Source organism: Cuculus canorus, chromosome 12 (assembly GCF_017976375.1).
Source record: "Cuculus canorus isolate bCucCan1 chromosome 12, bCucCan1.pri, whole genome shotgun sequence".
Lineage (NCBI taxonomy): Eukaryota > Metazoa > Chordata > Aves > Cuculiformes > Cuculidae > Cuculus > Cuculus canorus.
The window spans coordinates 286440-314112 of NC_071412.1; the positions used below are offsets into that span (position 1 = coordinate 286440).

Consider the following 27673-nt stretch of genomic DNA (forward strand, 5'->3'; position numbering starts at 1 on the left):
CTATGCTGGAAACCGCCAAACCACACCTCAGTAGAGACACTATGAAAAAGTTTAGGAGACCACTTCTGCTCTACACAGGCAAAAGCACAGCTGGACCTTGCTGGTAGAAGCTCATCCCATATAAACAAAACACTTCTGCCAGAAGTGGGACAGAACAGGAAAGTACAGTGCCCCTTTGCCTGTGGCCCTTCTTTCTGCTCCCATGCTCACAGGCATAAACTTTGTGAGAAGCAAGCCAACCTTGTAAATTGAACAAGTTGTAGTGTGACAAGGGTAACAAACTAGCAGAACAAGCCTTCACTTCCACACAGAAATCCCTCTTCCTGTGTACAATCTCATATGCAGACAACGCAATGTTGCTATACAGGCACATGCAGCTCAAAACCATGCTATAGGAACTATAATGAACATGGAAACGCTTCTGCATCAGCTTTTCCACGTTGTCAGAATACTCATGCGGGAAGCCAGACCTGCCACATCTAGAGTCATAAACGGTTCTGGCCTTAACCAAACACTGATATCTCTGAGAAATACCTGCAATATGCTGCCTTGAGAGTTAACATGCAAGAGAATAGAGAACAAACGGACCAGGAAAGGGTTGGAAACTGATACTACAGATATTGTCACATGGGCCAGACTGGCTATACCTGGGGTATGATTACATCTGCCAGGGCTTTGGAGAGTTTGAAGAGTTCAGCTGTGCCTTCCAGTTTCAGTGCACAGTTGTGCTGTACATCATACTTGATGCAGTCATAGATATCAGGGATCTTGCTGATGTCGTAGCGCCCATTCTTCATGCGGAAATCTCGCTCCAGCTTACTCCAGCGTTGCAGCATCAGCTCTAAAGTCTCACTGTGGTACAGCTGCAGATCTAAAGAGCAGAGAACACCCAACCACATTCACATCCTGACTACTTCTGCATATACTTCACTTGACAGCTGTGACTGAGCTCTCAACACCTGGGGAGACAGGCTGAGAATTGGGGTTGTTCAGCCTGGAGAAGCGAAGGCTCCAAGGAGACCTTATAGCGACCTTCCAGTGCCCGAAGGGGCTACAAAAAAGCTGGGGAGGGACTTTTTACAAAGGCATGGAGTGATATGATGAGGGGCAATGGCTTTAAATTGGAGAGGGGAGATTTAGACTAGACATGAGGAGGAAATTCTTCACCATGAGTGTGGTGAGGCACTGGCCCAGGTTGCCCAGGAAAGTTGTGGCTGCCCCATCCCTGGAGGTGTTCAAGACCAGGTTGGATGGGGCCTTGGGCAGCCTGAGCCAGTGGGAGGTGTCCCTGCCCATGGCAGGGGGGTTGGGACTGGATGGGCTTTAAGGTCTCTTCCAACCCAAACTATTCTATGATTCTGACTCTATAACACAGAAGGGCTCTGATTATGATGTCACCCACAGGAATCTTAGCCTGTAAAAAACCAGCAAATTCACTGCACAGAGTTTTAACAAGAAGCAATAAGCTACTTCCGAAATACCTGAGGAAAGTGAAGCTGCTTGCCTATTGGCTCACATCTGCCATAAATCATGTGAAATGTCCCACATGCCTTTTTAAAGCTTTTGTACTCTTAATAGACAAGCAAATCATGGTTGAAAAACTCACTGCTTATTGCCTTGAGCTCCTCTCAAGGAAATGCTTGAGAAGCTCCAGGATACCTCTCCAGGCTACATGGCTGCTGCTGACACCCACTCCAAACCCAAGATGTGCATATCACTGCGTTCACATTACAGCTCTCCTAAACAGCAGCTGAAAGTGGAATAGAACCCTTCTACATCAACAGCACATACAGAACTTCGCTTCAGAATTTCTTTGCTATAGACAAGCATAAATCATAGTGGTGTTTAAAACTCTAAGGATGTAACAACAAATTAACCCGCCCAGACCCTTTCTAGTTCAGATGCTCACCTGCAGATTTTGGATCTTCCAGACGTTTTTTTATCTGGGAGGTGAGGTTCTCAATCAGGGTGAAAACCTGGTTGCAGACCTCTACTGGGTTCTGGATGAATGTCATGGAGTTGAGCAGAGAGGCACTGCCTGTGGGCGCTAGCTGAGAGACCAGAAGAGACCAGTTAGTGTCTTTACACACTGGGAACACGTAGTGCCAGCCTTTTAGAGCTGTACTGCTTTCTGGTTAGGTACTGAAGTTGTACTCCCAGCTGACCTTAAGCTGGCCCATTCCTAGGGGTAGTTACACCTGTTTTAAAACCTTCCTCAGGCCTGAACTCACTGGAAGCAAACGACTGCTCCTATTGGATTAGACTCCCTCTCCACCTACAGCATCCGCTCTTGTCTCACTCTGCTGCTCTGCTTGAGCACAAGGGCTTCATGGAAATTTGAAGTAATTCTTAGAGGCAAGGTAACGGATTTCACTCTTGGTAATCAGATCTCAGAATCTGGGAAAAATAGTCTTTTGGGGACCTGTTGGAGAAGCAGCTCTAGCAATTTAATTAGTTGCTGTGCTGGATGTAGCCAGTGCTCTCTATTCTGCAGTTACCAGGCATTGACAGGACCACAAAGGGTTTATATCCAGGAGATCTGTTCACACATGCACAGAACACAGACCTAGAACCTGGCAAGGTGTACTCCCTGTCCACAACAACTGGGATTGTTCTAGGCAGCATGAAGCAAAGCACAGTAACTCTTCTTTCAGCATAGCCACAAGAATAAAATGCACTGAGACCTCTGAAGGGAGAGGAAGGTCCCATGATGATCCTCGACAGTGGAACAACACCGGGGAGTTTCACTTGGAGAAGGAAAGGGACAATTAACCTGCCCTTTCCTTTCCTAAACGCTGTTTACAGCCTGTAATTTTGACCATCTCAGACTAACCAAACTACCGTTTGCATACCAGCAGGCTTCACGTCGAATCACCAGAGCTCTTTCTCCTTCCAGATACAGGAAGTAAGCAAAGCCACACAGGTGCTTTACCTTTTCATAATCCTCTTCACAGAACTCTGCATCCTTCTGCATGATTTCATGCAGTCGTGCCTTCACTCTGTGTTGACAGCTGCTCAGGGAATCGCTGTCACTGTCCAGGAGACCATTCATATTGGCGCTTTTCACCATTTGCACCAGGATGGGGGTCAGCTCTCCTTCCAGGGCCAGCAGACCCTAAAAACACAAGGGATGTAATTTCAGCTACGTGCAACCCAAGCAACACACATTTCTGGGCTTTTATGGCCAGTCTTCCATCCACTGGAGGGAAATCTCAACTGTCCTTGATGAGCGGTTTTACAGCAGCAGCAACTCCTGTCACCAGCGCCTCTGCCAGGCTCCTAGAGCCGCTCAAGGCAGAAGTCCCGCTCTGCCCACAGCAGCCCCAGGTTTGTCCAGGCAATTGCTGAGCAGCCAACTCAGTTTGCTGGAAAATGTTGATAAGTAGGGGCTCTGAAGGACAGCTAAGGTCAACACAGGATTCTCCTTGACTCAAGTTCCAATTGCAGGTGAGCCTGTCTTCTCCTCAGTCCTCTCCCCTCATTCCCCTTCTAAATCCAGCAGTCAAGAAATAATCTCTCTGCCTGGGCAGCCATCCAAGAAACACTCACTTTGTAGGCAACTAACATTCAGCAAAAGGTTTGATGTGCTCTGACTGTGTAAATAACTCCTTCTCTGGGCAGACTACTATCCTGTACAGGATAGTAATGGATACATACATGTTCAGCTACACCAGACTTTTAGTCCCATCCCACACACTTGCCCTTAGCAGAGCATGCCACCATCCTCCCAACAGAGACAGGGAAGCTCCTAGGACAGCTCTTCCCTCCCTAGCAGCTGTTTGCCTTTAGAGCTGGCATCCTTTAAGATGAACCTAGCGTAACTAACACATGCCCAAAGAGAGGAAGGACCTTTGCAAAAGCTGCTGCTGTCATCTGAACTCGTCCCTCATCTGAGGCATAGATCTTGAGATCATGACGGTAGGTACTGTGCAGCCTGAGCAAGCCACATCCAGGGAAACCAGCATAATCACCTGGAATAGAGAAGAAACTCAAAATCAATATTCTGACAGTTGTGAAACTATCAGCTGAATATACTGCTTTAGACAAGAAATGTTATTGTAGGACAAAGTTATGTAGAGAATTAAGCACTTCCATCGCCAGCATTTAGGCTGCTCCAAAATCACAGAATAATGTAATGGTTTGAGTCAGAAGAGACCTTAAAGATCACCTAATTCCAACCCCCCTGCCATGGGCAGGGACATCTCCCACTACATCAGGCTGCTCAAGGCCCATCCAACCTGGCCTTGAACATCAAGGATGGGGCAGCCACAACTTCCCTAGGCAACCTGGGCCAGTGCCTCATCACCCTCATTGTGAAGAATTTCCTCCTTATGTCTAGTCTAAATCTGCCCCTCTCCAATTTAAAGCCATTATCACTCCAGGCCTTTGTAAAATGTCCTTCCCCAGCGTTCTTGTAGAACTTTCAGGTGCTGGAAGGTCGCTGTAAGGTCTCCTCGGAGCCTTCTCTTCTCCAGGCTGAACAACCCCAACTCTCTCAAACTGTCCTCATAGGGGAGGTGCTCCAGCCCTCGGATCATCCTTGTAGCCCTCCTCTGGTCCCGTTCCAACAGTTCCATATCCTTCCTATGTTGAGAATTCCAGAACTGGACACAATACTCACTGGTCCCAGCTCCAAGCTCATAATTCAGAGAAACGTCCTGCTAGACAAGAGCAGGCACCAGCCAGAACTCAGCCATGAGCCAATTGCTACCCAGGAACACAGCATCTTGCTGCAAAACTAGAGCTCTCCTTCTCTGTGAATGAAGTGGCGAAGCGGAAGTCCCCAAAGCGATGGTCAGAAGGACTGAGGTCAACTTGTATACACTCAGGTATACACTCAGACCAAACTCTGCTGTGAGCAAGAGGGCAGCCACTCGCTGCTCACCGGGTATGGAGGAGGCAGTTCAGAACTTCAGAACCTTAGGGCTCAGCCCAACTTGTTGGTAACTGCACTCCCCTCAACCAGACCTCTGCAGACACATCTCAGATTCCGGGTCATTAGGCTGCAATCTACTCCCTGTGCTTCACTGGTTCCTTGCCTCCAAGTACACTTTGTGCCACGGATCACCACCCTGCACCCAGTCATTCAGCTGCCTTTCAATCCTCTCCACTCTCTGCTCACCCAGCTCACATTCTATCTGCTATGAGGATGTGACCGGAGGCAGTGTCAAAAGCCACACTGAAGTCAAAGCAGGACACAGCCACTGTTCTCTCCTCATCTAAACAAGCCAGTCACTTCACTGTAGAAGGTTATCAGCTGAGTAAAGCATGACTTCCCTTTGTGAATCCACACTGACTACTTCCAGTCCTTCATGGTTTCCAGGATTAGCTGCTCCATCACCTTCCCAGTGACTGTGATGAGGTTGACCAGCTTGCAGTTCCCCAGGTCCTCCTTCTTGTCGTTTTTGAAGCTAGGAGGGACATTTCCTCACTCCCAGTCTTCAGGCACCTCCCCTGTCCTCACGATCTGTCAAGGATAATCCAGAGTGGCCTCGCAGCCACATCCATCAGCTCCCGCAGCACTTGGGGATGCATTCCACCAGGGCCCACGGACTTACGTAAGTCCAGTTTGCTTAAGTATTCCTGACTCAGTCCTCTTCCACTGAGGGTAACTCATTCCAGAAGGAAATCTTCTCCGATTCAATTTCTATTAGATTACTTAATTTTAATTAATTAAATAGAATTAATTAAACATACAAGTCAAAGATAAATGGTTTCCAATACAGGTCTCAACTGATCAATACCGTAGCAGTGCACTGTTTCTGACTCCTTCCATGTATGAAAAAGTCAACCTCAGCCTTTTTTTCTTTTCCCTTTGGTCTCCTGTTGATCTGCGGCTGCACTAAATGCCTTTCAGAGTCACGGAATTACAGTGGAGTAAATATAGAGAACTTCTCTTCCTGTCCTCCTGTTTCGAGGCAGAATTATTTTCATTCCAAGATAGATTCCTCTGTTCTCCACATCTGAGCTACATTCCTTGTTAATTGTACAGAAATTCTGAATTGTATTTGCTGTATCAGAACATATCTTATTAGAATGGCTTCTCTCTTTAGAATGCCAGCACGCGAGTTGAAAGAATGCTATTGCGCTCCAAGACGCGCTGAAGCGTAACCACTGCAGCAGACACCTCCAGCCAGCTCTGCGTGCAAAACCCACTTGAATTATTCCCATAGCAGGTCAATCCAAAAGAACAAAATCCGTGATGACCTAAGTCACACAGGCTGCACATGTCCCGAGACACTGGAGCATCCCTCAGGCTGGTGACACGTTCTGGGCAGCCCTGCACAGCCACAGGACAGGACTGGAGATATGGGGACAAAGCTTACCTTGGCCACCAGGGTACATACAGCGAAAGGCCCTCCCCAGCTCTTCTGCCTGGACTCTTCCTGCTGGTGTCAGCTCTCCACCCCACTTAAGCACCAGGAGAAGGGATGGGGAAGACTCTCGGCGAGCTTCTAGGAGACAAACAGGTACTCACTACATCAGATCCCAAAGCTGAGTTTGCACAGGGAGAGGAGGGGAAGAAGAGGTTGTCATCAGCACCTCACAGAGCATCCTCAACACAAGCCTGACCCAAAATCCCCAGGAACCAACCAAGCAAGTACAAAATGAAGAGTCACTACTTTCTGAAGGTATAGGCTGACATCCATGAAACTGAAAGCACAAGCCCTGGGGCACCCCTTGGGGTACACTGGAACACTGCCTTATGCAGCACAGCAACCCTTCACACAATATGGGCAAAGAGAAGAGATGGGTCACTAATTTGGCTGCACATCCAGAGGCCTGTTTAGGTAGGACAGCTGCACACACTCTTGAACGCCATTTTCGAAGAACATGGCAGCGACATCAGGTTTCTTTACCTTCATCTTCACTTGCAGCTTTTGGATGTCCGTGAGGCAGATAGGTCAACTGGACCTTACGGTTAATGCCAGAAAAATGTCCATACCTGTCACAAGGAGAGAGAGGAAAACAATTTAAACACATCAACTCCACTCACCGTTTGCCCAGAGGTCCCAAGGCAGCACGCAGCAACAACACAGCACAGGCCAGAGAGTTGGTGTTCCTGCTGCAACATCAACAGCCATGGAACAGGAGCATTTTTTCCATCTACCTGTGACCTGGCACACACCCCCAAAAAGAGCCAAACAACTCCCCAAGATGAAATTAAAAGGTCCATTTATTTGCCTGCTTTTCAGCTGACAGCACTCTCATACCCCACTGCTGCTTTAATCAACCTTAGTTAATTTTTATCTACCACTTCAATGCATGAATTAATGAGATCACAGAAAAAACAATCTGCCAGCTGCTCTGAGGATACGCACAGCTCTGATGAGCAGAAAGAGCAGGGGAAGGAATCACAGCAAAGATTCATCCCCTGTGCTCTGCAGGCATTGCTTGAACACAGACACTGCCCGCACATGCTGCAGCAAGTTACAGTACTGGCAGAAACCCTCCTTCTATTTCTAAGATGCCACCACCACTATACTGTCTGTTATTTTGGCTGTACAAAACCTAAGAGGCCACAGAGTTCTCATGTTTCCTCCTTTTTTTAAGCTTTGGGCACCAGGACAATCTTACCGAGAACAGGATTTGTTCCAAACTTATCAAAATGCTTCACGTCAATGTGGTCCCTACAGGACTCCAGTTCCTGTCCCATAGCAAAGGAAGCTCAGCATTGCCTCAAGTTGTTCAGCCAAAAACCAGACACACTCGGACCAAGAGTCAGCAGTGGGTTTGATGCCAAGAGGAAACATTAAGAGCGTGGCACCTTTCACGTACAGCTGCTCGCAGAGGATGGAGGAGACAGCTCTGGGGAGCCAGTCGGCCAGCACAGCAGCAGCACAGCCTGTTTCTACACCGCATGCAGACCCACAGCTCTGACACAAACTCACGGTGCCCTAAGGTATGAACCCTTACATTTCCAAGACACTCTTCAGCTGCTCCAGTTTGGATTTCCTCTCCTCAATCTCACAGTCACTGTGGGTTCCCAGCTCCACCACAAGCTGCCGTGCGATGTCCAGCACTTCCTGTTGGAAAGCAGACAGTCTTAAGCATCCAGCAACTCTGCCTCAGCCTCACCACTGTGCTCTCGCAAGGCCTCCAGACAGCTTCACCAGGTCCACAGACACTTGTCAGAGACACGGCATTTCGTAAGATCCAGCTAAGGCATGACAAACTTTCACACCGCAGTTTGCTTCACCCTCAATCTGTGCTCCAGCCTCATTCAGAACCAAGGTGCCTCCAGGTGCCCCACTCCCCAGCCTGAACCCATCCTTCACCAGAAGTGCCCACAACAGATGGGCAAGCCACACCAGGTCTCCCTCATCCTACAGCCCACACCAGCCAGCAGCAGTTTCCATTCCACTCTCACACTGTCACCCAGCTGTATGTGCAAGGGAGGTGGAATGGGAAAGGGAGCATTTGTGCAACAGATGTTTGCCTTTTTGAGGGGTTCCACCCTCCCAAAGAACTGCCTCGCACTGGGATCTGTATGACCTGCATGTCCCACACAGTAACCCCAGGGAGGACTCCCCTCACCTGTAGCTGCTCTGGCTTCTTCAGCTTCAACTTCCCCGTCTTGTAGCCATCATATTTCTCAAATAATTCAAAGAACCTGGACAGACAACAAAAAACCCTGATCTATTTCCTGCTGTTTCAGTGCTACAAGGACAGTCATCCCTACATATGCATTCACATTCTGCTCTTCAGGGAGAACCAGCAGGGCCACTGACTCCTTCCTGTACTTCAGAAATTCTGAAAAAAAATAGTGTTTCCAGTGAAAGGTACAAAAAGGAAGCAGCCACTAGCTTCCCATTTAGCCACTAGCTTCCCATTTAGCCACTAGCTTCCCATCCCATCTAGCAGACCTTTACTTTTTCTTCCCATGTTCACACAGAAGGTACCAGCACCCTCATGGGGAGAAGGGGCTCCCTCAGCTGGGCAGAAAGCATTTGCTTCAATGGAGCCAGGAAAAAAACATTGCCACCCATGCACTCAGCCCTGCTCTTCCTCTGGGTTCAGAAAACAGACTCTCCTCACTTTCCAAGGCCTCTTCTTGCCTTGACTCTTACCGGGGATGCTTAACTTCCATCTTCATCTTCTGCTTTGGGGTGCGATCTCCATGCCGGATGACTGCAATAACACAACGAAGCTCCATCCTGGGGAGAGAGAAATCACACCTGACAAATGTGCCCCTGCACTCCAGAATTGCCACCAGAAAGTAGTTTCAAATTGTTCTTTCGGTTCAATCCTCTTGACAGCTGCTTCCATCAGTGGCAGATCTTCTCCCAGACTAAACCAGGCATGAGTGCCAAGGCTGTAAAAGCAATCAAAGGACTCGGGTACCACCGAGTCATCTGGTTACTGTCAGGGAAAAGCATCATAGTACCACAGAATGACAGGCAGAACCACATCTGCAGCAGAAAGGACCAGGCTGGACATTACAGATTCCACAGAAGCAGCATTTTGAATTGTGCCAAGCTTGTTCTCATGCCCAACCTTAATGCTCACAGAATCAGTTAGAGAGACCCAAAAGAAAACAGCTTGGTTCAGAGGAATGGTTCTGCAGTTGGGGTCCTGTCTTTGAGCAACCAGTCAGAGCAGTTTTAGAGAGATCCCACAGCAAACAGTCACCTCTACATGAGTTTGCTTTTTCAGCTACTACAGTATCCAACTATTTCTGATAGGATCCCAGAGAAACAGAGATTGATTCTATCAGTCTCGTTGTCACCAGGGGCCATTGAAGCCAGCAGTCCTGTGAGCTGTACAGTGTTTGTATTTGCCAACTTGTTCCAAATGCTCACACAGTAAAGGAAAGAGGAACACACACTCTCAACCCACATTTTCTGCAGCACCTACTTTGTTCGCTCCATACAAGTGTACAGGCATGCTGAGGATCACAAGGAAACTTTTGTCTTCGGTCTTTTACCTTATGTGGTGGAAAAACAGTAAGGCCAAAATGAAGGTCTGTTGAGCATACAGGTGACAAATACTTCAGCTCACTGTTTTCCACTCCTTTCGCTGGCAGCTCAACACACATTTTCCCTGAACAGCAGCCTACTGAAAAGCAAGCCAGCTATAGTGATGTCCTAATCTGCCTTCTCTGCTGATCGAGAATTTGGACCTTCTGAAAGCCACATGAGGGGTTCCTGCAGTTCCTCCAGTGATTCCTCGTCTGCATTCATCACACCTATGACTAATGGACCGTCTATCACCTCTTTCAGGTGCCTGCTAAGCCTTTCCACAGGCATTTCAGAGTTGCAACCAACGCAACTGCTGGAGAATGCCACGCTGCTGGATGGTGTCCGTCCCCTGGACAGGGTTTGCACTTTCCCCTCACGTGGCCATCGCTGGCGTTCTTTGGGACGGCAGGTACTCACATGGTGCCTGAAGTTGTGGGGACAATGGGAATGTCTTCTGCCTCTGTTGGGATGGACCAGGGAATATGAAACTGGGGAGCCAGTTCCCGCATGATTATATTTCTGGAAGAAATTAGAATACAAAACTCATAAGAAATTCTTTTCCCTCAGTTCTCCACCTCCTCCTTTGTGTCCAGCTGAGAGATTTGAAGAGAGCCACAGAATTTCTCCTCACCTGTCCCACAGAGATATCTGTCACCCCATCGGCTGGACAGGGCACCTCAAAGGGCCCCCAGTTTTGCTCACATTACAAATACTGCAGCTGGGCTTAGCATCAAGTGAGAAGTGCTGTAAGCTACACCCAGCTGTAGACAAAGACAGCCAATGCCAATGTAGGCAGGAGCTCCAGCTGCTAAAAATAATGTAACCCATTCTTCCCAGAGCCAAGCTTTCACCTGCTGAACCAATGTCCCCATGTGAACTGCCTCCAGACTCCTCTAACACACTAGTCAGGACTCCCCACTCATTTCATTTTGGTACAAGCTCCCATCCAAAACTTGAACTTTACATACCCAAGGATTTTGGCACAGTCATCATAATACTTCATAGAGTTCTTCACAAAACTGAAGCCATTCACATCGCAAACAAAAGAGTGGCCATTTGCCCGCAGGAGGTCGAACCCACACACCGTTTGCTGCGTGAGGAAGCAAAGGACACAGGACGGATAGGGATGCTGTGAGGGAACATATGCTGCCCTGTTCAGCCCCACTGGGGCTGCAGCCATCCCCCACTCTACAGCAGCCTCACGACGCAGGAGGCAGAGGGAAAATGCAGCCACAGGCCATTCAGAGGAACCTTTCCACACCCACAAGTGTGTCAAAGCCCCAGCCAATGAGCCCCCAGATTAAGCTGCCAAGGCCGCCCTGCTGCCTCTCAGAGTTCTAAAGGTTTAATGCAGAGCAGCTTCTGGCTCTCCTGCTCTTGCCTCCAAATCCAACCCTTCTGAACCAGACTGACAAATACAGACAATAAGGGGTACAGGAAAAGATATCCATCAGTGTGAGGAAAAGGCTACAAGGCAGAAGAAGCATGCAGTGGTAGCAGCAGTGCAGCATGAGCTGCAGACTGCAGCAGGGGCAGGAGCAAGCAGCCAAGGGCTTCCGCTGACCCCGCTGAACCTCACGTAACCATACACAGACTCACACACATACCATACCAACCTGTAAAACAAATGTGCACCAAAGCCAGATCAAAAATAAACAACAACAACAACAAAAAAAAACCAAACAAAAACAAAAACAAAAAAAAAAAAGAATAAAAGAAGACCAAGCTGTCCGCACAAACACAACTGGGAAGAAGCAAACGCAGGATGAGCGCAGGTCAGAGGGATAGCAGCATGCTCAGAATCCGACATTAAATGCTCAGATGTACGCTGGACTCCAGGCACCTGCCAGCACAGGCCCTCCTGACTTCACCATCATTTCTGTCCAGCAAACTGTTGTGGCCAGCAGGACCAGCCGCACCAGCCAAGCGGGGATGGCAACTAGCATCAGGCATGAAAGTGTAGGCATGTCTGTGCCAAAACAGACACACCAGAGTAACAGAGCTCAAGCTTCAACACGGACTGAGATTCGAATCAGACAATCATGGAGCATCCTGCCTGTGTAGGAGAGAAAACACATACCTTAAAGGCTACACAGACTTTCCGGGCAACTAGTTTCTCCATGGCAGTCAGCATGACTGGGTAACGGATTTCTTTCCCTTCACTGTCCCGTTCAACCTTCCCATCCAAAGCAGGGGATTTGCGAGCCTCTGCGTGGGCATAGTCCGGCCCAACAGTGTACACCTGGGAAGAGAAATAGTTATGCCTGACTCAGCCACCCAAATTAACTGCTACTTCCAGAGGTATTTCTATGGCAGACACAGAGAGGAACAGATCAGACAGTCTCACACATTCTTCCTGTTTATGAACTACAGAACACCCGCTCCCCACTTTGGGATCCAGCTGCACAGTCAGAGCCTTATGGCTTACACAAACACTCAAGTATCTAAGTAGGACTGAGTAGAATCATAGAATCATAGAATGCTTTGAGTTGAAAGAGACCTTAAAGATCATAGAATCATAGAATCACCAGGTCAGAAAGGACCCACTGCATCATTGAGTCCAACCATTCCCAACACTCCCTTAAACCATGTCCCTAAACACTTCATCCACCCTTTCCTTAAACACCTCCAGGGAAGGTGACTCGAGCCCCTCCCTGGGCAGCCTCTGCCAGTGCCCAATGACTTCTTCCGTGAAGAATTTTTTTCTGATATCCAGCCTGAACCTCCCCTGACAGAGCTTCAGGCCATTCCCCCTTGTCCTGTCCCCTGTCACTTGGGAGAAGAGCCCAGCTCCCTCCTCTCCACAACCTCCGTTCAGGCAGTTGTAGAGAGTAATAAGGTCTCCCCTCAGCCTCCTCTTCTCCAGGATAAACAACCCCAGCTCTCTCAGCCGCTCCTCGTCAGACTTGTTCTCCAGCCCCTTACCAGCTTTGTTGCTCTTCTCTGGACACGCTCCAGAGCCTCAACATCCTTCTTGTGGTGAGGGGTCCAGAACTGCACACAGTACCCAAGGTGCGGTCTCACCAGTGCTGAGTACAGAGGGAGAATAACCTCCCTGGACCTGCTGGTCACACCGTTTCTGATCCAAGCCAAGATGCCTTCAGTAAAGCCTTTGACACAGTTTCTCACAGCATTCTGCTTCAGAAACTGTCAGCCTCTGGCCTGGATGGGCGCACACTCTCCTGGGTTGAAAACTGGTTGGATGGCCCAGAGAGTGGTGGTCAATGGAGTTAACTCCAGCTGGAGGTCAGTCACAAGTGGAGTTCCTCAGGGTTCAGTGCTGGGTCCAGCCCTGTTCAATGTCTTTATCAATGACCTGGATGAAGGCATTGAGTTGCACCCTCAGCAAGTTTGCAGATGACACTGAGCTGGGAGGAAGTGTGGATCTGCTGGAGGGTAGGGAGGCTCTGCAAAGGGATCTGAACAGGCTGGACTGCTGGGCCGAGACCGATGGCATGAGGGTCAACAAGGCCAAATGCCGGGTCCTGCACTTGGGGCACAACAACCCTGTGCAGTGCTACAGACTGGGGGAAGAGTGGCTGGAGAGCTGCACGGAGGAGAAGGACCTGGGGTGATGGTTGACAGCCGACTGAACATGAGCCAGCAGTGTGCCCAGGGGGCCAAGAAGGCCAATGGCATCTTGGCTTGGATCAGAAATGGTGTGACCAGCAGGTCCAGGAAGGTTATTCTCCCTCTGTACTCGGCACTGGTGAGACCGCACCTTGACTACTGTGTTCAGCTCTGGGCCCCTCACCACAAGAAGGATGTTGAGGCTCTGGAGCGTGTCCAGAGAAGAGCAACAAAGCTGGTGAGGGGCTGGAGAACAAGTCTGACGAGGAGCGGCTGAGAGAGCTGGGGTTGTTTATCCTGGAGAAGAGAAGGCTGAGGGGAGACCTTATTACTCTCTACAACTCCCTGAAAGGAGATTGTGGAGAGGAGGGAGCTGGGCTCTTCTCCCGAGTGACAGGGGACAGGACAAGGGGGAATGGCCTGAAGCTCCGCCAGGGGAGGTTCAGGCTGGATATCAGAAAAAAATTCTTCACAGAGTCATCGGGCACTGGAACAGCTGCCCAGGGAGGTGGTCGAGTCACCTTCCCTGGAGGTGTTTAAGGAACGGGTTGATGAAGTGCTGAGGGACATGGTTTAAGGGAGTGTTAAGAATGGTTGGACTCAATGATGCAGTGGGTCCTTTCCGACCTGGTGATTCTATGATTCTATGATGCCATTGGCCTTCTTGGCCACCCGGGCACACTGCTGGCTCATGTTCAGTCGGCTGTCAACCATTACCCCTACGTCCTTCTCCTCCGTGCAGCTCTCCAGCCATTCTTCCCCCAGTCTGTAGCGCTGCATAGGGTTGTTGTGCCCCAAGTGCAGGACCCGGCATTTGGCCTTGTTGACCCTCATGCCATTGGCCTCGGCCCAGCAGTCCAGCCTGTTCAGATCCCTTTGCAGAGCCTCCCTACCCTCCAGCAGATCCACACTTCCACCCAGCTTATTGTCATTTGCAAACCTCCTGCCATTCAGCCACAACTTCCCTGGGCAACCTGGGCCAGGGCCTCCCCACCCACATGGTGAAGAATTTCCTCCGTATGTCTAGTCTCAATCTGCCCCTCTCCAATTTAAAGCCATTTCCCCTTATCCTATCACTTCAAGCCTTTGTAAGAAGTCCCTCCCCAGCTTTCCTGTAGCCCCTTCAGGCTCTGGAAGGCCACTAGAAGGTGTCCTCGGAGCCTTTTCTTCTCCAGGCTGAATGATCCCAACTCTCTCAGCCTGTCCTTGTACGGGAGGTGTCCTAATCCTCTGATCATCTTTGTAGCCCTCCTCTGAACCCGTTCTATGATTCTATGATCTACAGCCCAAGGAACCAGTAGCTCAAGGATACAGTGTGGAAACCAATAACTGGATGTTTTCCTGAAGATGCTCATTATCCTCTGCATAGCAGTTATAACCTAACTCATTGCAGGCCCAGCCTGTCTTTCATATCTTTTGTTGTTGATAGTGTTTTTTTCTTCGAGATAATGGTTTCATCCCCTTTCTCATTCACTATCTGCTTTGCTTTTCTGACCAAGTGAGTGGCTGTGTAAATGAGGAGTCATGCACTCTGCGTGTTTAAACAAAATAAAGGCACAGCAGCAACTTTTCCTGAGCGCCTTCCTCCAAGGCCTTTTTGGATCTGCAGGGACAGCCCCTGTATGCATGGGTGGAGGGGAAGAGTCCCAGCACGGCAGCACTGCCAGGCAGCGCCAGCGCTTGATCTCCCAGAGCAGTTGTCTCTCCACTTCCACACTCTCCTTCTGAGAGTAGGACTGCCCAGCTTTCAGCTATCCAATTCCTGGAGGAGGAAGGAGCTGTTCCAGGCTTCTCCTTACCTTTACATCAGTGCCATCTGTAGGCATGAACTCCTCGTAAATGTAGGAGCCCGTCTTCCTCACACTGCTCTCTGGGGAGTACACGCTGCTCCGGCTGCCAATCTGAAAGCACAGAAGAAGAGCACCTCAAGGAAGAGCACGGGGCTCCTTTTCTTACCTGGAAGAACAAAAAGGCTAAGTTTTATCCCACATGTAGAGAATTAGTGGAATGCCTTGCAAAACCCCCAGCTATCGCTGCGCACTTATTTATGGAAGACAAAAGACTCCATAACACAGACAGTACGTCCTTTGCCAGGCTTTAAAGAGGAGAGAAGTCATTGCATCCCACTAAATTGCCTCCAAGCACTGCAAGGATATGGAACAAAAACCAGTGGATAAAGATCTAGAAAGCGAGGAGCCTAGCTAAAAAGGAACTGAAAATAAATGACGATAGGTGATTATCAGACCAATTTAACTTCCTTCTAGGACATCTGACTGATCTGATGGACAGAAGATGATGTTGCTTTCATTTTCAGTAAGGCTCTGGATACATCCCCAAGCGGCATGCCTGTGTGTTAGCTAAGAAAAAAATCATTTCAAGATTAGTAATGGCAGATTTGTAACTAGTTGGAAAAAAAAGAAATATTACAGCTATTAGCAGCCCACTAGCAAAGCGGAAGAAGTGAGTAAGGGCAGATTCACTGTGGAATCTAGGAACAAATCCTGCATTTGCAAGCTACTTTAAGCTGAGAGGGGCAACAATGATGTTAGAGAGCAGGAACATATGTTCAAAAAAAACACACTATCATGATAAACTGAGGAAGTGATCAGGAAAAAACAGCATGCGATTCAACAAGGGACACAGTTCTCCATGACCACTAGACAGGACACAGGTCACACGGAAAATGGGGAAGGCAATGTCAGCTCTACTACTAAAATATGTCCTTCTGCAGTACCCAGGCAGATGGGGTTGAACTGAAAGTTCTAAGAAGGCCCCAACACTCCCTCCTGAAACCACATGGGTCTCAGAACCAGAGATCTGTTAGTTCCAACACCAAAACTGGAGTGACCCTCCTCACCTTGCGGAAGAGCCGCTGGCTGCCCCCGCCTGCTGACGTTGGGTAGTAAATATACACGTTATGGTCTTCAGCACTGACTGGCTTCTCTACAAATGGCTTTGGGAAAACAGCTCCATTCACCTCCACGTGGTCTTCTCCTTCCACCAAGTTGCACTCTGAAGACAAAGCACAGCAGTAGTGTGTTAGGAAAGGGTGAGACAGCCATGGTGCAGAGCCAAAGCCCTTCAGTCCTGGCCAGCCAGTTTGGCTGCTGGGACCTCTGTAAAAAGCAAGAAAATTGTGAATCTGGCCTCTTCAAGCTGATTATCAGCACCTTCTCTCTGCAGAATATCTTAAACCACACAGCATGTGAAAATAGTTTTCGGTAGACGCCAGACACTGACCTTCTGGTCTATCAGGGTCTCGATTGAGAACAGCATAGCGAGGTAAGTCTATTCCCTCCTCCTGAAGGATCCGATACACTTCACGCCTGTAGGGGACAGAAACAGTGGGAATCAATACAGGAGGCTAGAAGGACCTCAGTACATGCCAAGGGGAAGGCATCACTCCCACTGATGAAGAACAGAGTCAAATGAACATAAAAAAGCCCCAAGACAGGGTGCAAATGTATCTCAGCCCATGCTCTCCAGGGAAGACCTACAGGCTATGGGGCGTGGCTCAGTCCGACTCTGGACAGAGGTGTCCCGGAGGAAATCTCTGCCTGGTCTGAAGTCTAAAGCTCCTTCACTAGCACGTGCCCAGTCCACGGCAACACACCCAGCACCTGCCACCAGCCCAGAGTTGCCCTCTCGACGGGAATCTTGTCATGCTGAGCTGCCCAGCACCAAGCCCAGGCAGATGCAGCAGAGCCTCTTTTCACTCTGCGTCAGTGGAGAAACTGCAATTCTTTCACGCTGGGGTGCGTCAGCACCCACCAGAACAGCACACAGCCCAGGGGCACGGCAGGACGGCTGGGATCTGGCAGGAGCTGGTGGCCTCCACCTGAGCTGACTGAGAAGCCTCTGGAAGCGTCTGACCAACATCCCCTCCCCAGAATGTGATGTGACCTCACTCCCAGTTTCTGTAATGGAACACCATCCTCACTGCTTGGCTGTCCCACTCAGAGACAAGTCTGTTTGTCTTAGTTGTGGCAGTCTCATTCTGTGAGACCTCTTCCGTGCCCTGCTCCATCCATTACGTACAGGACATTTGCACCAGAAAAAACACGCCAAGCCTCAATGGTTTTGTCCCCAAACCTATTCCCTTGCAAGTTTTGGAGAAACAAACCCCTAAAGACCACTGCTAAAGTCCCCTTCCTCCCCACCTCCCTTATTTGCTTGAGGCCAGGAAGATGACGTTTGCCCAGCGTGCTGAGGGGAGGAATCAGACATAGGAAGAGGGAAGGGGCTTTAGTGGATCACAGGCACCTACCTGTCCTGGATATAATACTGCATGTCAAGGTCGTTGATAAGAAATGGCTTGCACAGCTTGGCATAAGCAACCGCTTTATCCAGGGGGAATCCTGAAACATGGGTGGAGGAGAAGAATGATTGGAAGCTGCCTTGCCCAGATCCCAAGTAGGCTAAGGCCTGTCACTGGCTTTTTACCTTTGGAGTGGAACGATATCAGACAGTCACACAAGGGCCAGTTCTCCACAGGCTCATTCAGAATAACGTCCTCCCCCATAATCACCACTGTGATATACTCAAATTTACACAGACGCTCCAGAATCTGTGTCATGGGCTTTGACTTGGACTTTTTGGTCATGGCACAGATTCCGACCACAATTTGCCGCTCCGGTGGCTAAGGAAAGACAGAGATCAGTTTAGTACATGGTTAATGACTTTACCCAATTTCAACTATAACAGTGTAGAAATGCAGAAATGCAGAACAAACATTGGGTTTTCCTCCAGCCTTATGCACTCATAGCTCTTGCCGGACTCAAACCCACATGTACTTCCAACTCCCATGAGAGCTCACTGAGGGACATCATTATGGAGCGGCCCATAACAGCTGCTCCCTTGGCAGGGAGCGTGAACCTCCTCCTTTCACTGGGCACCAGTGCCAAGGCCAGAAATAAATATCTGGCAACTCAACAAGCAGCAGGGACTGGAATCCCACATCACGTTCTCCAGCTCATAACTCAGCAAGACAGTTGGTAGACTTAGGCAGGCTTGGAGCAGAGCTACTAATGCTTTATAGCAAGAGTCTGGAAGCTCAGTCTGTTTGTCTTATCTGAGAGAACACGACAGAGAGATGACAACAGCAAGTCGCTAGTAGTAGAAGAGGAACAGTACCAAGTGCTGTTCCAAATCGCTGACAAAAGTACAACAAGATCCAGTGGGACGAAGTTGAGTCAAGAGAGACAGTGTGCGTTCAAGAAACATTGGTAATGGTAACAGAGGAACAGGCCAAGGTCTGGGGTGGGCTTTCTGTCACCACCTAATAACCGCAGACTGGATGTTTCCTGACAGACTGATTCTGACCCAAGCAGGACTGAGCGCAGTGAGATCACCTGAAGCGATGCACACAGGACTGCACAAACAACTGCGGCTTCAAACTGTAAGCTGAAACTTCTGAAGTTACTTTAGCCAAGGTTCCACAGGAAAACCAACATGTGAGAAGTGAAAGGGTTTCCAAATCTTTCTCCACGCTGATAAACAGCTCCTTAACAAGCATCAAGGTAGGCAGTACCACATGGGTTTGAAGGAAGCCATGCAGGTTCCTAGGTCAACAACCCACTTGCAATAGAGATTCCAGGTAGAGAGGCAACAGAAACAACCACTGCACTGGGGAACAGTCCCAGCAATTCGCACAGCCAGCAGCCAAGTCTCTGCAGCATCTAAGCCCATGTGCTGAACAGCAAATGTTTGGTATAACACTGAACAGGGGCCAAAAGCAGTCAGGAGCTAGAGATTGTTCTTTCTCCACCCTGTGCCTGGGGGCTACAGAAAAGAACAAACCCTTCCTCTCTGCAAACACCTCTGGCCTTTCCACAGCTCCTAGAGTTTCCATCAAAAATTTCCCTGGTTGAAACAGAAAGCTTTATAGGAGCATCAGGGTTAAGGAACCCTGCTCATGCAAGGGCCAGGATTTACTGCAGCACGAGGCAGCAAGTATGGCAGCATGACAATGCAATACGTCCTGCCAGAAATGCCACTGCCATTCCCCATGGTTGAGTCACACAGCCTGGTGTTATGTCCCCTGGAGTCCTTACTGCCTGTGGCCTTGGCGGCAACCGCGCAAACCCTGGCTGAGACCCAGGAATTCTCCAGAGATGCTCCAACCCAGAAGGCCGGGGCCTCCTTACCGACTCCTCCTCTTCATCATCTTCAAAGAAATCGGTTTCGTCTGTCTTCATGTTTGATCCCAGAAAGTCTGTCTCGTCATCCCTGGAACCGACAACAAACCTGGGAGTGGAGTTCTCTCCCTCACTGGAGGTCGTCAGGGACGACATTGCAGCTTCGGTGGCCGACCATCCCGCTCTGGAATTACAGTGTGAAAAAGGGATACAGAAGATCAGATGCAGGGCAAGCCAGGGGGCAGCTGGACTACTGGACGCAGCTAAAGCTGGAGAGGGCAGGGACTGATCTGGCATGAGTGAGTCCAGAGATGTGCTGCCCAGCACAAGGAGGGAGCAGGAAGAGACCCTGGGGTGGGAGGGGATCTGGGATTCAGGACCATTTCAAAGGCAGCTCCACTGTTCAATTAACCCGAGCGGGGTTAATGTACACCGAGCGGGGAAGGGACAGCCTCACCACCAGCGCTGAAATCATGTAATCCTTACAATGATTCATGTTCCAAGCCACTGCCTAAATCATGGACAGCAGACACTCTCACAGGCTCATCCACCTGAAGACATCAACCGGAACTCCAGAAGTTAGGATGAAACTTAGGACAGTGGTGGTGACTTTCCAATTGCCAATTTTCATCCTTTCAGCTCAAGAAGACCTACAGTAACAGAAAGACATCTTTGAGAGGCCATGTGTTTGCAGGAAGGAGGGAAAAGGAAGAAGCAACAACTCCTTGGCAGGGGAAGAGGACACAGAGGAATTATCAGAAAGAGTTTGGTCAGGGCTTCTGGATTTGCAGGCTGGCTCTGACTTACTCTGCAACCATGGGAGGCTATTACTGGGATATAAGCTATGCTTTATAAACACCAGGAAAGGAGCACGGCTGGCACCGTCACCCAGAGCAGCAGCACTGTGCCGCAGAAGTGACTGAGCTTGAACACACGGCACATGTGACTGTACACACCAAGGACACAGCTGTTCACCTCTGACCGTAGCTGCAGGCGCAGAAGGGCACGCGGTTGCCCTTTGTCATGTTTCCCCAACTTATGAAGTGGTGAAAAGCATTCCTCTCACATAAGCAAGTGCAACCTTGAGAAGAGGATGTTGTGAACGCCTCGTGTTATTAAGCTCTTCCTAAAAACGGACATGAGACACTCCCTACCACTGCTGCTTGTGCTCTCATATGATTTCCAGCATGCCCGGGACTGAGAGCTACTGTACTTCCTCCTCTTCTGAGTATATTTTACTCTACAGCCAGTACTGTAGGAGACTGCACTGCCACACAAAGCTGCCAGCTCCCAGCCCCCTGGCAGCCTCTCTTCACAGAACACTCCAGCGCCGTCGCTCTGTGGTTTCACGGCAGGTGAGAATCCCCTCACCAGGAACGACAGAGGGAGACTGCCTTAACCCAGTCAAGCAGGGTGGGAACAGGCAAAAGCAACAAACACAGAGAGCAACCCAACTGCCCACAAAATCCCCTAGGAAATAGGGCAGAAATAAAGCATGGCTCCACACAGAAAGGCTGTGCATGCTCCCCAGAAGGAGAGGAGATACAACAAGTTAAGAACTCAGAGATGAGCACTGGAGCAGAAGCGTACCAGACAAGGTCCCACAGGCACTGGTTCAACAGCCAACCCAGCAGTTATCATGCTGGATCTCCTCGGGGAGCCGCCACCACCCCACAGAAACCAGAGAGAGGGCACAGCAAGCCCAGACTTTGCACCTACCGCACCAAGGACCATCTCCTCCGCTTGACTCGCAGCCCCTGTGCACCTCGCTCAGCGCTGCTGGCTCCCACACGGTTTCCTATTGCCACAGAGCAAGTGGGGCACGGCGCACACCCAGCACAGACAAGCGTCCTGGTCAGCAGGAGCTAAAGCTGTGATTCACAACCAGTGCTCTCTGACAGCACGGGCAGACCAGGTCATGCAGGCGTTTTACTGTGCACTCCATATAGCCCTACTATTTCCACATGAGGACAAGAGTAGGATTCTCGACATGCCCAAGAAGCACTTTCATTCCTGTGCCCTGCTGCCTCAGCACGCCAGTGCAGAACGAGACCTTAGCTGATGATTTAATGAAGTAAACCATGCGAGAAGGGGAGGACAGTTGTTTTCTCCAATCCTCTACTCTCCCTTCCCTCCTGGAAAAAAAACAGATCAAGCAGCAGGAAAACCTTTGCCCTAAGAACTAAACAAGAAATGAGTTCTCTCCATTCCTGCTCTTATTCCAGAAAAAAAAGGCCCTGCCTTACTCCGTGGCTGCCCCACAAGCCAGGACACACCATACTCGAGCCAGGGACTGGCTTTTTTGGACTGTTTTTTTTGGACTTTTTTACTTTTGGGCTGTTCAGAAGGTTGGTTGGCAAAGTCCCATGGGAGACAGTCCTTCAGGGCAAGGGAGCCCACGAGGGCTGGGTGCTCTCAAAAAATGAAATCCTAGCAGCTCAGGAGCAAACCATCCCTATGTTCCAGAAAAGGAGCCGGCGGGGGAAAAAGCCAGCTTGGTGGAGCAGGGAGATTTTGGGATGCATCAAAAAGAACAATAAGGTCTATGAGCTTTGGAGGAAAGGGCAGGCGTCTTGGGTGGACTACAGGGAGGAAGAGAGATCGTGCAGGGAAAAAATCAGGAGGGCCAAGGCCCAACTAGAAATCAAATTGGCTAAGTCTGTGAAAGATAATAAAAAATATTTCTACAAATACATCAACAAGAAAAGGTGGACTAGGGAGAATATTCAGTCCCTATTGGATGCAGAAGGAACAACAGTGACAGGGGATAAGGACAAAGCTGAGGTACTTAATGCCTTCTTTGCCTGTCTTTAATAGCAAGAAAAGTTGTTCTCTCTGTGTACAAACCCAGGCTCCCATGATCCAAGAGGAGGCGGTTAGAGACTTGCTTGCCCAGCGAGACACCCACAAGTCTATGGGGCCGGATGGGATCCACCCAAAAGTATTGAAGGAGTTGGCAGATGTCCTTTCCAAACCCCTGTCCATCATCTTCCAGCAGTCCTGGCTGACTGGGAAGTTGCACTAGACAGGAGGCTGGCTGATGTTGTGCCCATCTACAAGAAGGGATACAGGAAGGATACAGGGAACTACAGGCCTGTCAGTCTGACCTCAGTGCCGGGGAAAGTCATGGAACAGGTAATGTTGAGTGCTATCATGAAGCACACGCAAGAGAACCGGGTGATCAGGCCCAGTCAGCATGGGTTTACAAAAGGCAGATCTTGCCAAACTAACCTGATCGCCTTCTATGACAAAATGACTCGACTACTGGATGGGGGAAAGGCTGTGGATGGAGTCTTCTTGGACTTCAGTAAAGCCTTTGACACAGTTTCTCACAGCATTCTGCTTCAGAAACTGTCAGCCTCTGGCCTGGACAGGCGCACACTCTCCTGGGTTGAAAACTGGTTGGATGGCCGGGCCCAGAGAGTGGTGGTCAATGGAGTTAACTCCAGCTGGAGGCCAGTCACAAGTGGGGTTCCTCAGGGCTCGGTACTGGGTCCAGCCCTGTTCAATGTCTTTATCAATGACCTGGATGAAGGCATTGAGTGCACCCTCAGCAAGTTTGCAGATGACACTAAGCTGGGTAGAAGCGTGGATCTGCTGGAGGGTAGGGAGGCTCTGCAAAGGGATCTGAACAGGCTGGACTGCTGGGTTGAGGCCAATGGGATGAGGTTCAACAAGGCCAAATGCCGGGTCCTGCACTTGGGGCACAACAACCCTATGCAGCGCTACAGACTGGGGGAAGAGTGGCTGGAGAGCTGCACGGAGGAGAAGGACCTGGGGGTAATGGTTGACAGCAACTGAACATGAGCCAGCAGTGTGCCCAGGTGGCCAAGAAGGCCAATGGCATCTTGGCTTGGATCAGAAACGGTGTGACCAGCAGGTCCAGGAAGGTTATTCTCCCTCTGTACTCAGCACTGGTGAGATCGCACCTTGAGTACTGTGTTCAGCTCTGGGCCCCTCACCACAAGAAGGATGTTGAGGCTCTGGAGGGTCCAGAGAAGAGCAACAAAGCTGGTGAGGGGGCTGGAGAACAAGTCTGACGAGGAGCGGCTGAGAGAGCTGGGGTTGTTTAGCCTGGAGAAGAGGAGGCTGAGGGGAGACCTTATTACTCTCTACAACTACCTGAAAGGAGGTTGTGGAGAGGAGGGAGCTGGGCTCTTCTCCCAAGTGACGGGGGACAGGACAAGAAGGAATGGCCTGAAGCTCCGCCAGGGGAGGTTCAGGCTGGATATCAGAAAAAAATTCTTCACAGAGTCATTAGGCACTGGAACAGCTGCCCAGGGAGGTGGTCGAGTCGCCTTCCCTGGAGGTGTTTAAGGAACGAGTTGATGAAGTGCTTAGGGACATGGTTTAAGGGAGTGTTAGGAATGGTTGGACTCGATGATCCAGTGGGTCCTTTCCAACCTGGTGATCCTATGATTCTATGATTCTATGATTCAGGTGAACACCCAGAGCCTTACAGAAGCCGACAGCCACTGATGTGTCCGGCATCCCCTGCTGTCAACAGGGGAAGCCTTGAGACCTCAGAGTATTTCTGATGTGTGGAGAGGGAGAGGGTACAACCAAAACTTTTTTAAGTTCCTCTTTAAGGTAGATCCCTAATCTGATTTATACCAAGGGAGACTGCAGGCTCTTGATGAAAGAGAACAGACTTAATGAAGGCATCTAAAACTCAGGCAGCTGCTCCTGAGGGGAAACGGGCAAGTGGAGCTCTATTCTGGTACCAAAGGCTCCTCTAACACAGGGCTTTGCCACCATGCCGGCATCGGCTCTAGTGCCAAGCTATGAGAGCTTAGCCAGAAGGGCAGTGACTTACCCTACCGAAACAGTACCAGCAAGGTTCCTGTATGGCACTCAGCCCACACCACCACCACACCATTACTTCTCTTCTCCCAGTGCTGGGAGAGGCACTGACGGTCCACCATGCTGATGGTTCTGCACCACTTTCATTGCTTCCTAAGCTATCTGCTCCAAGAGGTCACATGCTCAGAGCGGTCCCCACTTGCTGAGTGTGCTGCAGGTCTCACCTTTCACTGATCACAGCGAGAAAAGCAGTGTCAATCCTGCTGGTGGCATTGTCCAAAAGACACAAAAGCATTGACACGTCTCTGGCTCACACAGAGAAAAGGTAAAGATGGCTTTGGCTTTGAGTATGGACTATTCAGGCTTGCTAGTCCTGTCACAGGTATGCAAGGAAGGACACATCAGCTGCTACAGCTAAAGACACTCCTGTGCTCTCTTCCTAGAGGGGCAGTCCTGAGCTGCTGTGCAACCATACCAAAGGTTACCAGAATCACCTAATACTCAGAAGATGCTGACACACAACTTGAAACAGCGACATGAACCTTGCTTCTGAGCATCCAGGCACTAATTCAGCTCCCTAACTGCCCCATATTAGTGATAAGAAATGAAATGGCAAGCTGTTTTCCAGTTCCCCAGCAGATCATCCTGGCACAGTTCAGACAAGGATCTTTCCAGAGTAGAGAGACTCATTCTTCATGTCCCACTGCTGAGGTATCAGGAATTTAAGAGAGAAGAAGGTGTGAGCAGGTCCTGTGTTAACGCCATACTCAATGTGGCAGAGACTGCTACAAGAGTGGGTTTGGTGTTGGGTTTTGTTTCGTTCTGGGTTTCAAACAAAGCCTGCTATAGGTGCAGAGCACAGTCCCCACTCTGGCGGCTGCAGGATGAGGACTGCAGCAACAAACCACGGTTGATCTGGCAGCACAAGGGGCAGCCTGAAGAGTGGAGACCCCTGGGGAGCATCGGGCAGGTGGGCAAGGGGCACAGGGAGCCCCTGCATGCAGACAGGCGTGAATTGGCTGATGGACCCACAGCCCTATTTAAGCAGGATCGGAACTTTCAAAAATAAACACAGATGGCATTTTTAAATATTAATGCTGGCAACGTCTTGCTGAAGTACCTGAAACTGTTGTGGGTACTAAAACCAAACACCCAGCCCAAAACAACAAAAAAACAAGCCCAGAAAATTTCAGCCTTTACCAGCAGAGTGGCTCTGTCCGCAGATCTACCCCCACTGACGCAGGGGCTGCCGGTATTAAGTTTAATTACATACTTACATACAAAAGGTGAAAGCTGTACTCTTATCATGGACACTTAATCGCTCCAGAAGAAAAAGAACACCTATTCCAGAGTTAATAATTAAAAGCTGCTTGGACTTGGTGTATCAAAGGAAGCTCTCCACGCTCTCTTGGCTCAGAAGTTCGCTGCGTTCACCACCAGGAAGGGGAAGCCAAGCTGAATTGTAGCGCTATCTGTTTGAGCAGCGCCTTCCGTAACTCCAAACTCATCAACATCTCCAGATCCTGATGGAGCATAGCAGTGGTAACATCCCAGCTTTGCTGACCAGGAGCTCCTGCTGCTCAACAGGGCCGTTTGCAAGTGTGGTGGAACCCTTTGGTTCCCTTCTACACGAGCACAAGCGCCCGCACCACTCACAGGGCGACAGCAGTGGCCAGGGTGATTCTCGACAGAGGAGATTGATCTTAGGGACATTTTTTAAGGAGTTTTATGGGATTGTTAAGTGTGAAACTTCACAGCATCTGCAAGTTGGAGGCAGTAACTCCTAATAAAGGTTTACTAATGAATGAGCTGCTGCTCTCCCTTCCCTCAGGCCTGGGGCAATGCAGACACAGATGCAACCCAAGGGCTGCCAGGTGGGAGGCGGGATGGGCATGGGCACTGGCACCAGCCCAGGAACCGGGACTGGCATGGGCATTGCCATGCACACCGGCACCATCACCAGCATGGGCACTAGCACAGGTACAGGCAGTGGCACGGGCATGATCACAGGCATGATCACAGGCACCGTCACAGGCACTGGCACTGACAGACAGAGGCAGTGGCACCACCACGAGCACCAGCACAGGCATTGGCACCAGCACGGGCACCAGCAGGGGCGCAAGTACAATCATGGGCACCAGCACCATCACAGGCACCAGCATAGGCTTTGGTACTGGCACAGGCACCAGCAGGGGCACAGGCATGATCACAGGCAACAGCACCGGCACTAGCACTGGCACAGGCACCAGCACCATTATGGGCACCAGCACTGGCATGGGCACCGGCACCGGCACCGGCACTATCACGGGCACCAGCATGGGCATTGGCACAGACAGGCACAGGCATTGGCACTGGCACAGACACAATCATGGGCAGCAGCACCAGCACTGACACTGGCACTGGCCTGGGCACCAGCACCATGACAGGCACCAGCACCATCACGGGCACCGGCAGGGGCACAGGCACAATCACGGGCACCAGCACCATCACAGGCACCAGCACTGGCACGGGCACCAGCACAGGCACTATCGCGAGCACCAGCACCGGCACTGGCACGGGCACCAGCACTATCACGGGCATCGACACGGGCGCCGGCACTGGCTCGGGCGCCGACACCATCACGGGCACAGGAGCGATCACGGGCCCCGGCCCCATCCCGGACCGGACCCAGGCGGCCTCTTGCGCGCAGCCCCTCTGCCAGTCGAGCCGCTGCTGCAGCCCCTCCCGGAGCCCCGTGGCGCCGCCGCCCCCCGCCCCCCGGGCGCCGCCATTCCCGGCTCACCTGCGGCCTCCGAGCGCTGCTGCGCCGCCGGCCCCGCGCCGCCCAATCGGGCCGCGCCGGCGGCCGTCGCGGCCAATGGGCGCGGGGGGGGTGGGGGGGGAGGTGGGAGAGAGGAGAGGAGGGGTGGGGCGGTGCTGGCGGCCCCTGGCGGCGGCGCCGGGCGCTGCGGGCCGCTGGGGAGCGACGGGCACGGCGGCCGCGCCCCGCGGGACCCGGGCAGGGGGCGGGGCGGCGCCGCGCGGCCGCTCCCGGGGTGACGGAGAAGTCACCGTCCCGCGGTGTGTGCAGGACCGGCCGCCCTGTCCCGGCGTGCGGGGGCCGGAGAGCCCGCCGCCACTGGCCCCGCGACCCATGCCGGGCCGTGGGGAGCCGCCCCCACCGATCCCGAGGCTCCCGCACGGCGGTGCCCACGCCGCTCC

The 27673-nt window shown here is 50.8% G+C and overlaps 1 protein-coding gene across 10 annotated transcripts in view; it reads right to left on the bottom strand.

The window, feature by feature from the left end:
- PPIP5K1 (diphosphoinositol pentakisphosphate kinase 1) overlaps nt 1–27335 on the bottom strand; it is a 56164-nt gene extending 28829 nt beyond the window's left edge. For 3 of the 10 annotated variants that reach the window (XM_054077299.1, XM_054077298.1, XM_054077297.1), the window contains exons 1-20: nt 21389–21736; nt 20156–20319; nt 19679–19853; nt 17976–18171; nt 17800–17890; nt 16773–16858; nt 16390–16544; nt 15332–15433; nt 12043–12204; nt 10931–11052; nt 10380–10481; nt 9072–9158; nt 8539–8614; nt 7918–8027; nt 6861–6946; nt 6327–6455; nt 3850–3971; nt 2933–3115; nt 1910–2051; nt 648–871 (exon numbers count right to left, since the gene is read on the bottom strand). In XM_054077299.1, coding sequence (XP_053933274.1) covers nt 648–871; nt 1910–2051; nt 2933–3115; nt 3850–3971; nt 6327–6455; nt 6861–6946; nt 7918–8027; nt 8539–8614; nt 9072–9158; nt 10380–10481; nt 10931–11052; nt 12043–12204; nt 15332–15433; nt 16390–16544; nt 16773–16858; nt 17800–17890; nt 17976–18171; nt 19679–19825 — 2322 coding nt within the window. In that variant the 5' untranslated portion in view covers nt 19826–19853; nt 20156–20319; nt 21389–21736. Of the gene's footprint in view, nt 1–647; nt 872–1909; nt 2052–2932; nt 3116–3849; nt 3972–6326; nt 6456–6860; nt 6947–7917; nt 8028–8538; nt 8615–9071; nt 9159–10379; nt 10482–10930; nt 11053–12042; nt 12205–15331; nt 15434–16389; nt 16545–16772; nt 16859–17799; nt 17891–17975; nt 18172–19678; nt 19854–20155; nt 20320–21388; nt 21746–27254 lie in introns of those variants that run through there. The other 7 variants (XM_054077296.1, XM_054077293.1, XM_054077294.1 and 4 more) reach the window with 6 other exon arrangements.
- Between the last annotated feature and the right edge of the window lie 338 nt (nt 27336–27673).